Here is a 12,485-nt window from a genome sequence, read left to right as displayed (position 1 = left end):
TGTCATTAAAATTAAAACCATTGAAATCTGTGGTAGAAGGTTTTACATTTCAAATAAGATAATAAGATGCCAGACAATGGATATTATGTGAGATTTATTAAGTGATCATGGGGAGAGAAGGAAAGAGGGGAGGAGGGGTACTCCAGAAAGAGAGAGGGGGAGGGAAGAAAAGAATGGGAAGAGACAGAGAGATACGGAGATAGAGGAAGAAAGAGAGAGAAAAGAGAGAGAGCCAAGAGGATGATTTGGCTTTTTGTAATCTTGGGTAGGGCCACGCCTCCAAGGCAGGTAGGCAATGACCTCACAAGTAGGCATACTGAAGCAGAAGCCTAACAGAAGGACCTCTGACAGTCTCACATGTGGACTAAAACCTTCACAATCAGAGCATTATTATCACCATAGGAACATCTATTACACTTTAGGAAAGGAAAAACCCACATTTCCTCACAATCCCCAACAAGCATATGATACTCACAATTCATCCTCCACCTCCTTCCCATAACTTTCCTTTCCATACACTTCGTTTTGTTTTCGGCTCACTAGAATGATTGACACAATCAAAGCCGGCAGACCTGTTATAAAAAGACCATGACATTGAGACCTCTCCTGAAGACTGTGGAACTGCCTCGTCAGACAGATACTACCAAGCAAGTTGGCTGGTTAAAACCAACAACAAACTTTCCCCCTCAGTGTGGGGCGTATGACTCTAAGTGGCAGTAGTTTAAGCCTACTCTCTAGTGACAAGATGCTTAAATCTGCTCCTGGGTCTAGTGATACTCACTGGAGATGTAGACCGTGACTCTACTGAATTCAGTGCCGGACAGCGTGGTCGGGTTAATGATGCTACACTGGGTCTCCAGTGTTTGGAAAGGTAAGGTGTATGCAGCTACTTTTATGACATAAATATTGTAGAAAAAGTGAGGGTAAGCAGCAAGGGTATGGTGTCTTTTCTTTTTTTCCTCCAGAGAATCCATAATACTCCTATGTCTATTTCATTGACCCCAATTCACACCTCGTCAGCTCACCAAGAAACCCTTTGATTTCTCAAAGAAGGATGTGTGAAACTAAAGGATGACTCGGCTTTGAATACGGTCTCATTTGAAAAAGATTGTGACTGAGCTTTTTCAGATGCCTAATTTGACACAAAATCCAGATAAAGAAAGTCATTCATTGAGAAGATTCTACACAGACTAACATGGCTTTGGGATATCTGACTGAGGACTCCTGGTAAAAAAGCTCAAGGCAACAATTCTGAAACTACCCTGTTTGCACGCGTAAAAATAACACTCTTTTTCTGGCTTCCACAACATGGATGGGTAGAGCTAGGAGTTCAGCTGCTACTATATTTGGAAGCATAATGGGCTGCCAGCTGCTTCTTTAGCCCTGGTGGCCTGGCACTGGGATCAGGAAATGAGTTTGGGGTGACTTGGGACTAAGACTTTTCCTTTACTCCTGAACTTAGTGTGTACTTGGGAGAGCTGCAAACAAATACGGTGCTGGGGAACTTGGGATGTTCCTTCTTGGCATTTTCTTATCCGATGCATGTTTCTCTATGTGTCTTTTGGGGTGGTAACGAGGAAGGATGTTTGGGAGAGGCTTACCCCAGCCAATGATGCAGAATTTTAGAATGTAGCGGTGGATATAAGTGTTAAACACTTTCACAAGAGCGATGTACATGTGGATGGCTTCCAGCCCCATCCAGGTGAAGGTAGCCAGGAGGAAAAAATGCAGCAGTGCAGCCACAGCCGTGCAGAGTCCAGCCACACCAAAAGAAGTGATCCAGCCATCGAGGAGGAAGATGAGGTTCAGGAAGAGCAGGGCTGAGCTCAGATTCATCAGGATTTTGGAGGGATAATCCCTGCGCAGCTTCCTAGGGGTAGACAAGAGAAGAGAAAAGTGCACAAGAAGTAACACGGCACACCGACGTTTTAAACACAGAGGTCAATTCCTGTCTTCTGCTGTTATGTGGTGGGTAACTCCATATACAAGATATGGCCCCACCAAGTGCAGGAGTGAAGAAATTTGTGAGTTTCTGCCAGGCTAAAAAGAGTTTTTCAATGTGCTTTTCATTTCAAAGCTGTTTCCAGAATTCCCAAATTGTTTCCACAGAATTTATATTTACTTATTTCCTTGTCTATTCTTGAGTCAGTGTCTTTTACTGCAGCACGGAGTGACTTTCAATTCACTATGTAGCCCAGTCTGTCCTCCAACTCATGGAAATGCTCCTGCTTGAACTTTTTGAGTACTGGGATTAGAGACATGAGCCACTATGTTCACAGTTTTTTAAATTTAGGTATTTTTTTCCAGATTTACAAGAACTACATATTTAATCAATTAATCAATGCGCCTTGTCATATGTGTATACCTGTGTATGTATGTGCATCTGCATGTGGATGCTAGAAAAAGCCAGGAGATGGTATTAAGGGCCCTAGAACTAGTGTTACAGAGGGTGTAAATGAAACATCTAAACTCAGGTCCTTCTCCAAGAGCCAGTGCTCATAGCTCCTGAGCCATTCCTCTAGCACTGGCATTTTTATTTAAAAAGTGATTTCCCAAAAATTGTTTGGCTTTTCTTGATTTTTTTAATGAGTCAGAAAGCCCTTTTTAAAATCTTTCCTGTTTCAAGAATGCTTGCATACAATTCAAAAGGCAAATTATCTTTACCTTTACAGTGTGAAAGTATTTCATGTCATTGAACTTAAACAAATGCTAATAATCCCTAGCAGACTTGAATCCATTTTACCAATGGATACATAGTAATCATAAACTAAAATTTAATACCTAGAAAATTCATGTTGTATGATCTCATGAGAAAGATGAGGATTAAAAGTGAGACACCAAGATGATTAATAAACTGTATAATTGTGCCTCAAGGTGGAGGTAATTTTCATGCTCACATTTGCAATTGTTAGCACTGGGCTTGGCAGATGGACATATACTTACTCAAAAGCAACATATGTTAGGAGAGTTGCTGCTGAGAAAATAGCTGATATTCCACACCCAATATAGGTGATGAAAGTGAGGACTTTTGTGTTTCTCCCATCTATTTGCGAGGCACTCCTTGGAAGATCCTAACAAAACATGGGAAGCAACTGTAAGTAGTGTTCTTCTTCCATGACAGTGATGCTTTATGTTTCTAGAAAGTTTACTGTCAACATTAGAGAGATTCAGTCTCAGGGGCTAAAAGCAGCAATGCCCATCAACACTGTCACAGTCACTTACTGCACTCTTGTGGGCCAATACAAGAAAGAAAAAGGAAGCATTATGGTAGAAGTAGATACACGCTGTCTTAAACGATCTAAGCTCTTAGTACCCTACTATAAGCCAAAGAGTGAAAACACTGGTGTCTCCAACAGAAATGGTGTAGGATGCAGTTGCCTTATATGGTAAGTTAACAGTCACGCCTGTTTCTGCAAGGATAGAGGCATGGGTATACATGTGGGCCACTATGCAAAGATGGCCAATCCCTAGGCCCCTAGATTGTCCCGTGTGTGAGAGGTGCTGAGCCAGGAACAGCTGCGAGTGGTGTTGAGTTTTTATGGTTATTTCAAATCCTGGCATCTGTGAGGTTAGGCTTATTTTTTTTTTTTTATTTTACTTTTTCATAAAAGTGAAGCCACCAAGTGTGTTGGGATCTAGCAATTAGTCTTTATATATTTAAAATGGCATAATTTGAAGTGTCAGGAGCTGGGCAGAGGGAAGAGAAGCCAACATGGACAGAAACACACTAATTCCACATGTTGAAGTGAACGTAAAAACTCTGGACCTCACAGGAAAACCTTCCTTCTCCTCCTTACATAGAGTATCAGACAGGGACAACAACCTGAGATAAGATCACTGATCTGCCCTGGTGGGTGATGAAATTCACTTCCAATGTACAAGTGCTTAAGAGTGAAGGAAGAGTTGTTGAACATACAATTTATACGTTTCACTCTTATAGTAAAAGTAAACTGTTCTTTCTTTTTTTTTTTAAATTTTTTTAAATGTATGTGTATTGGTGTGAGGGTGTCAGATCTTGGAGTTACAGACAGTTGTGAACTGCCATGTGGGTGCTAGGAATCGAACTCGGGTCCTCTGGAAGAGCATATGGTGCTCTTAACCACTGAGCCAACTCTCCAGCCCAGTAAACTGTTCTTTCTATATGTCAATTTCCTTTAATTTTCATCAAACATCAAGAAAACTGCTACTCTCTCACACTCTCATAAGCATCAGTGTTTGTGTGTGCATGTATGAAGAAGCAGAAATCAGTTCTAGATACAACTAAGACAGTAGGAGCATGTACAGTAGTTTTGAGACACTGACAAATGCACGGCGGCAGAAATCAGTAGAGGTGCGGGATCAGAGCCAGAAAAAGCCTTCCCCGTCTCCAGCATCCTGGAAATCCCTCAAAACACAGGGAACACATGCAGCCATGGCACATGGGATGGAGTTTAAGTCAATGCCACTAGACTCTAGAAGGGTGCCTATTTGGTACAGTTCCTGCAGGATCAGTTACAGTAGAGAAATTAAGAGTTTTGAAGAATTGCCAAAGATGAACTCTTCAGGCAACTGTTTCCATCTAGGTAAGACAAATTACTGATAAGCAAATATATAATGTAAGAAGATTTAAAGTAATTCTGCACACTAATGGCAATTCAAACACAATTCTCATGTGCTTTCTGAGACTGATCACATGACAATTTTATCATTCTAATCTAGTGGACATGAATATAAGAACAAAAGCTATAGGAAAGTCAGTTCTGTAACAAATGTAAGAAAGGACATTAGATTTTCTTTTTATATTTTTAGATTAAAAGATATAATTATGGGTCATGAAGATTTAAACTCTGAGACTATCTCATACAAACGAACAAAGAGTTTTTAGAAGGAAAAAAACATGACTCAAGAGTTTGTGGTCTGGAAGAGCCAAAAGGATGCTGACACATTTCCAGAAAGGATGAATTTTGGAAAGTGTTTCTTCGAGTAGTTTATAATCTTACCAGACTGGCCAAAAAGGAAAGTGGAAGAGTTCACTAACATGCAAATCTCCATACAGGTAAATGTAACCTTTTATTCAGACAGCAGCAGAAAACACCACATAATAAACCCATAATAAAATTGATGTAGCATGTAGTAAAACTGGCCATCTGAGTAATGTGCAGGAAAAATCGGACTGCATATAAATCACTTTTTAGAAGTCAATTTTGTTACTAGCATCTATTTATCTATTAGAAATAAAACTCATAATCATTTTCAAACATATACATGCACACTGTTGAAATATTTAAACTATTTGAACTGAAGTTCATATATCTGAATGACTAATTATGCAAATGAAGCATTTTCTCACGTATATCTTTAGGCACTTTTAAAGAGAAGATGGGAAGAAATTTGAATTTCTGTTTCAAATGCTTAAGGAAGGCACACTATAGTTTAGTTGTCCATTTTCATGTCCTGAGAAAATAACATATTTTGAGAGCATTAAAAAGTTACTTTCTGTGACTCATCACCTTTGTCGAGAGAATTTGTATCATTTCATGTCAGTAAATCTGCAACTTGCAGAGGTGTCATATGACACCCGCCATTTACATGGGCCAAATAGTTCATTGTCCAAATACTAAAGACCGCAGTTGCTCATTGCTTCCTCCCAGACCCCACAGGAAGAAAGCCATAAGATTTCAGGGAGGAGGTGACTACAACTTCGTGTCTGTGACTCCAACTGGAAAAACTGCATCACTTCAATTCCCATTCCTCCCATCGTCTAAGAAAAAGCACGTGTGGTTGGTTCCTTCATAGAATCTTTGTCAAAACAATGGCTACAGTACATTCTAGATGGTCTGCATACTTGATAGGTGCTTATTCAACACAAATGGACCAGATAACTATATTCAGTCATGGACGAGTTCCAACAGGCCTTTGGGAGTAAGGTGGGTCTTGAAAATTGAATGGGATAAAACAAAAACCCTGATGTGATATAAATTTTTATGCAAAATCTTCAGTATGATGGCTAGGCAGGTTTTTTTAAAGGACAAGGAAAACGGAGAATAGAAAGAATGTTACGAAATCCCCCAAATGAAAGAAACCTCAAACATCTTATTTTCCCTGCAGGACTGACATCACTGCTAGCTGTCCTAAAAATTTATACAAATTATAACTTCGGGAGAGAAATCAGTCGGCACAGGCACAATATCAACTGCTTCAGCAAGCGTATTAAAGTACACATAAGAATGAAAATCTTCTTATTTTCATAGTTCTTCTTCATGGTAGCACAACTCAACACTTTCTTCTTCCATTGTTTTTTCCTTTTGTCTCTGTCTCATCAACTCCTTCTTCCTTAAGTAAAGGAGTTCCTAAGGATTTTGGGAAAGTGGGGGAGGGGGGTCTGCTAGAATTGTTTCTTATTAATGCTACAAGGAACATAAGATAGAATTCTTCTGTATGATGGTGTTGCTTGGTATAAATACATGACCTTTGCTAACTGGCTGCTTCTTCAGACTCAAAGATCCAGGGTATAGACGGACATAATTAGGGAATAATTTCTATGCTCTATAATCTAAAAAATGTTAGGCTGGCACAAAAGAAGTGTGCTTCTAAAATTATAATGTGTCTAAATGAGCCAAGAAAGCCCTCTTACCATCAGAACTCCAAAGTGAGTAAAGTGGTTACACAGGCAGATGGTCTCACCAGCAACTGAGTCAGAGTGTGCAACACATCCTGAGGTGTTCCATCCTCCAAAACTTTCTGCAGAAAGAAGCAATGAATAAAGGACAGCTGTGGCTCATTGTCATCTGTAAGGGGCAAGCCCTTTATCTGCATCATGGAGTTTATCCGTAATGTGGGTATCATTTTTGCAGGAACCAAGATGTTGAATGATTTAGATTCCTTGAAAGTCATTTCAAACTTATTCGGGCAGTGGTTTCCAATTGTGCTGCACTGAAGTGCCTCAGGGCTTCTCCAGATGCTCACATTATTTTTTTTTTTAGCAAATTTTGAAATAAACTTCTACAAAAACTAAAATTTCTTTTCAAACATTATGCTCTAATAAGCTCTCTGAAGACCAAAGCATTGTTTCTCTCTCTGGGATCAGACTAACTTTTTGTGAAGACATGAAGAGGTCAGCTTAGACTATTCTGCTATGTACACAGTGGTCATATTATGAAAACTAGGGCAAATGCTTGGACACATCTTATCTGACTCTTTGGCATTATATTTGTCCATTATGCTCAAATACATTATGCTACAAGGTGATATTTTTAACCACATATACAAGTCAATCAGGATCTCTGTATGTGTGCAGCTAAAACACAAGCAACAACTAAACTATACGTTTGTTATAAGTGAGAGAAAGGCACCACATGACTGTACTTTTCACAGACAATTTAAAAACATTTAGTAGTAACGTGGTACTGTGGCATCCATACGAAAGATGACCCTTAAAAGATGAACCCAGGAGGTTTCCTTTCGTACCTCCCCTTTTTCATGTCCACACTCTCAACCTAGTGAGTTGTTGACTCCTTACATGCTCCTTCCTCTCCTGATTGCTCAGTATCATCATAGAGGTCATTTTTCAAGTAATTTCTATTCTTTATAATCATTTCAGTAGGCTCTTTCACCCACCTCAGACTTTTTGTGACTTGTGAACGTCAAATCATCTCATCAGATCTACACTGGAATGAGTTTGAGCCTATGTTCACCTGAAAGTGCCTATAACAAACACGCCTATGTCCACCTGAAAGCTCCTATAATAATAAACACGCATGTCACATTGCACAAATAACTGAAACAAAAGTGGTTAATTCATTCAAACTGCGAGCCAAATATGCTTACTTACAAAAAGTTATTTTAAAAATGATAGCTTGGTTGGTTCCCAAGCTATCTAAACTACAGTTTGAAGCTCATTTGTCCTTAAGTCATGGTTTGGGGTGAAATGGGAGGGGGAACCGGGGATGCTTTGACAACACTAGAAATTCTATTAAGTCCCCCAGTATTTTACAACTTACTGTTTTTGTTCAGATCCCAGAAGGCACAGATGGGACGATGCACTTCCTATATTAATATAAGAATAAACATGAAAAATTGTATTTAAAATTGTTTAAAAGTCACAACTGAAAAGAAACTGACCAGTGCTACTTGACAAGGTCAGCAGCCTGGGTGAGTCTTTACTCCTAGAGACGTCAAATGAAGATCTTCTAGGAACCCCAGGAAGAACTATGTTCACGTTTCTTCAGGACACTCACTCTATGTTCCATCATTAAGTACTGACTCTACTACCATTTTTCATGTCTAGCCAAGCTTTTTATAATCTAATGTTCATATCATCTTCAAAATTCTCCTGTATGTCTCAGTATAAACAAAGGCAGGCACTCAAGAGACAGTTGTATGCCCACGGCCAGATTGCATTATTCACAAAATGTAGCCAAAAAAAAAAAAAGAAGAAGAAGAAGAAGAAGAAGAAGAAGAAGAAGCCCAAATGAGCATCGATGGATGAATGGAGAAAATCTGTTATGTTCACACAATGGAGTATCAGCCAGTCTTTTATTCAGACACATGCTACAACACAGATGGATCCTGGAGGCTTTATGCTTAGGGAAATAAGACCCATCTGAAGGATAGCTACTGTGGGGTTCTCTGAGGTGATTGTTAGAATCAAATTAGCACTACAGGAAAGTGAAACTATTAGAGGTTTCTAGAGATTTCTGTGAGTAAGAACAGGGAATTGGTGTTTAATGGGGACAGAGTTTCATTTGGGGTAGATTTTTTAAAAAGTCTAGTGGAGATAGATGGTATATACTGCTGACAAATTGATGTGACTAAACTATATACCTAAAACGGCAAGTTCTACTAAATGTGTTTCACCATAGGGAACAAACCCAAGTCTTCCTTTATGGATGCTGAAGGCCAGAGATGAACAAGGAGGTCTCTGAGGGTTCTACACAAGGGAGAGTGAGTTTATCAGTGTTTTGACTCCAGTACTCAGCCCTTATCAGCCTGCTCGCTCCTGCCTGACTATTCTGAAACCAAGGTCTTGAAGGTCTTCAACAGTCAGTGAACGTATTGGTGAGGCTCAGAGGACAGTACACCTCCTTGTGGCACATAAATGGAGGGCAAAGAGGGTCCTGAGGCAAGAACTCTAACACTTGGCAACATCGTAAGCCACGGCACATCTCTCGGAGAAAGCATTCACTCTCTCCTGTTGTCCCTTGAGCTTTCTCGGTTGCAATTATCTTTGACTTGAAACATGACAAAGAGACAATTACAACTCCTAACCAAAACTGTGCCTGTGCTCCTGTATTTGGAGATGATCAAATCCTTTATTAAGAACACTGGCCCTCTGGATTATTTCCATTCTTTTCTGATTCTTGAGTACGAGGCAAGACTGACTCCCTCACTGGTGGCTGCTGCCATTTATGGTGGCCTGTATATTGTCCCCAGTCTGACCAGTACATCTCCTTTCTGGAAGATGATCTTTCTGGAGGATGATCTTGCTCCCTGATAAGATGTGTTAGTTGCTCTATATCACTTGTAGTTCTCTGAGACAGTGTGCAGTCTTCAGTCACCATCTGTAGCATTTTCTTACCTGCGTTCTGGTGTGCTTGATCCTGATTTGAACTGGATCTTTCAGATTCTGGATAGTAATGTTTCCAATGCTGCATGCCATCACATAACTCACTAGAATTTTTCTTTGAGATCCAACATCCTTGGAAAGAAAATAACAAATCGCGTGCACCAGTCATAAGTACACACATTCATGCTCCAAAATAAGCAAACTGTCAGCAACTTTTACACTTAAGATCTTCAATTCTAGAACATCCTGTTTATAACTTCCAATCACTGGCTTTCCTGAAGAGTCTATGTTACTTCCCTTATTTTAATAAATACATTGAGGGGACAGCACGAACCAGTGTTTTAAGGGAATGTTCATACTATTCTATTCTCCATTACTGTGATTGATTGCAGCCAATTGACAACTGAAACAATACAAACTCATAAATCATAGAAACGCATAAAAAGCCATGAAGCAGTGAGATCATTTCCAGACTTTAGAAAACAAATGAAGTTATTTGCATTGTAAAAATTAAAAAGCAATCCATCATTCACACCCACGCTAACAGCCTGACATGTTTACCACCTTATACCTAAGTGTAATTCCAGTGGATTGAAGGCCCACCCAGAACTTCTGCCTTTTACTCTTTTGGACTTGACAGCACTTGCAGATTTCACACAGAAATTAGGTAGCAAGGAAAGTCCTTGAACGTGTGCTGTCCAATGACTTGGAGCACCAGTCAGCCTTTTTAGTAAGTTCTCTGGGGCTTTCCTCAATCTTGGTTTCTTGTCATACCTTAATTTCTCTAAACTATAGTTTATAAGTCAGTTATATTAAAAGTAATGATAAAATCTCCTAAATTCCAAATATAATTCTAAAATATAGCTTTTGATTAATTTTATATGTTTGTTACTATCGACACAGTTAACTTTGGTTTGAGGATGATCATCGCTTATTGAAAATACTCCCAGAGGAAGGATAGCAGGCTACCAAGAAGAGACTTGGTCACAGTCACAGTCATAGGGGAGGGGAGTAAGGGGAAAATGGGAGGGAGGAAGGAATGGGAGGATACATGGGATGGGATAACAATTTATATGTAACATAAATAAATTAATAAATTATATTAAAAAAAAGAAAATACTCCCAATTTTTCTAACGTATGGGAAGAATGCCACAGAAGATTTACTGGTGTTTGTTTGTTTGGACTTTATTTTTTACTTTTCTGTTTGTTTACTTTTAAAAACTAAAAATTTACTGCTTTTAAAAGCATCTTAAAACATACACATATATGAAAGGAATCCAAGCAGAGTCACCAAGTAATAAGGAAAACAAAACACCAGTTCGACATCTTACACTACCAAGCAAAACCTTCCAGTGCCAGGAAGGTTTGTTGAGTCATTGACTAAAGAGGTCCCACACAGGTCCCCAATAATCACAGGCTATTGTCAAGGCTATTGATTGCTCTCCACAAATCCATGGTAAGGTCCTAATGCTAAAGATGACACATATTTCATCAAACCCAAAGACGTTGAGCAGGTCCCTAACTCAAAGCTTATATAAAAATTAAGTTTCATTTATATTATACATAAATATTTTACAAGGCCTGTTTCTAAAATATTTGCAGGTAAACTTTTAAAATTTTTGGAATGACATTTCACCATATTTGTCGCCTTTATCCTTTCTCTCTCTACCTCTCTTATTCTCTCTATGCCTGTCTTTATCTTTCCCCATCCCCTCCTTCTTCTTCCTGCTACTTTCCAAGTGCTGGGGTTCCAAAAGTGTGGCAACAGGCCCAGCCAATTCCCTTCTCTAACTGAGGGATTCATAGAGTGTCCATACAAGAGACATTCCTATGGGCCTATGCTCTCCTGCACAGGGCCCACAGCTGGACAAACACTGGTGCCTTGAATTTAATTGGTAGCTCTTCTGAAGAAAGGGCCCAGCAAAATGCTCTAGATGAGGCTGTCCTCATAAAGGCCACCAAGGGTCAGTCATGTTTTCTGGCAGTGGACCATCTAGTATCTGAGCCGATGCCAATAAAAATGATAATATGTGCTCAGCACAATGCCACCCTACTCTGCGGATATGAGAATGCCAAAGGTCAGTTGAAATACTAATGGGAAAAATGATTAAAGCCAAGAATGCCGCGCATTATGTAAAAGATGCTTCCTGCTGAGTTTTAAAAAAAAAAAATCCTTTCCTTTGGTACGAATGCTTTAACTCCAGAAGGCTCAGGGCCAAAGAACAAAAGGATTAACAAATAATAAATAGTAGTGTCATAACTAACTTAATTTCTCATTATATAATGCAAGTCTTAGCCTGATATTTATTTTTAAAACTCAAGCAAGTACTGTTACATGGGAGATTATTTGAAGTAAACTATTTGAATGTTTACATTATTTTTTTTAATTTAGAAAATATAGATTAGTTTTTCTATAACTGCAAGTGTATTTCAAAGGAATCTGAATGTTTTAGCCTTTAAGCAAAGACTTCATTTGAAATTGGAAAAAGAAATAATTTAAGGAGTTCTTACCTGGAAAAGTCCCGTTTTGTTGAAGAAAGTGAACTGTGCTCTTCTGACCGATAAAGAATCTTCTTGACTTAAATTCTCAAGCAGGGTTGGAGGCAAAATCACAGAGGCCAATGGATCTGCCTGGCCATTCTCAAAGTCCATCTGCCACACACAAACACATTGGTAAAACAGTCATCATGAGGGCAATGGTAGCAAAGCCCAGTCCCCAGGCTGAGTCAGATGGGATAACATCTGCAAGGACCCCCTTAGCCAGAACCAGGGTTGGCCTTGACCTCTGCAGAAGGCTGCAATTCCTGGGGAAGCCCCTTGCAGTCAGAGGCAGAGATTGCATCAGGAGTTCACAGGAGAATACCTTGCTCTAAAGCATTCTAACCATTCTAGAGACCAACTAACAGTTGTTGAGTATGGGGGTGGGATTTAAAAGTGACA

At 39.3% G+C, this 12,485-nt stretch overlaps 1 protein-coding gene across 6 annotated transcripts in view; it reads right to left on the bottom strand.

Annotated features, from left to right (window-relative positions):
• ADGRG6 (adhesion G protein-coupled receptor G6) overlaps positions 1-12,485 on the bottom strand; it is a 186,971-nt gene that overhangs the window by 23,440 nt on the left and 151,046 nt on the right. For all 6 annotated transcript variants that reach the window (XM_084776096.1, XM_084776097.1, XM_084776099.1 and 3 more), the window contains 7 exons: positions 12,057-12,197; positions 9,557-9,676; positions 7,980-8,025; positions 6,614-6,720; positions 2,944-3,071; positions 1,602-1,870; positions 476-572 (listed from right to left, as the gene is read on the bottom strand). In XM_084776096.1, the coding sequence (XP_084632222.1) occupies positions 476-572; positions 1,602-1,870; positions 2,944-3,071; positions 6,614-6,720; positions 7,980-8,025; positions 9,557-9,676; positions 12,057-12,197 (908 nt within the window). The remainder of the gene's footprint in view (positions 1-475; positions 573-1,601; positions 1,871-2,943; positions 3,072-6,613; positions 6,721-7,979; positions 8,026-9,556; positions 9,677-12,056; positions 12,198-12,485) is intronic.

This window comes from Acomys minous (genome assembly GCF_964271855.1).
Source record: "Acomys minous genome assembly, chromosome: 3".
In the NCBI taxonomy this organism is placed as follows: Eukaryota; Metazoa; Chordata; class Mammalia; order Rodentia; family Muridae; genus Acomys; species Acomys minous.
The sequence above is the reverse complement of the archived record's forward strand: the minus strand, read 5'-3'. Positions and strand labels throughout refer to the sequence as shown.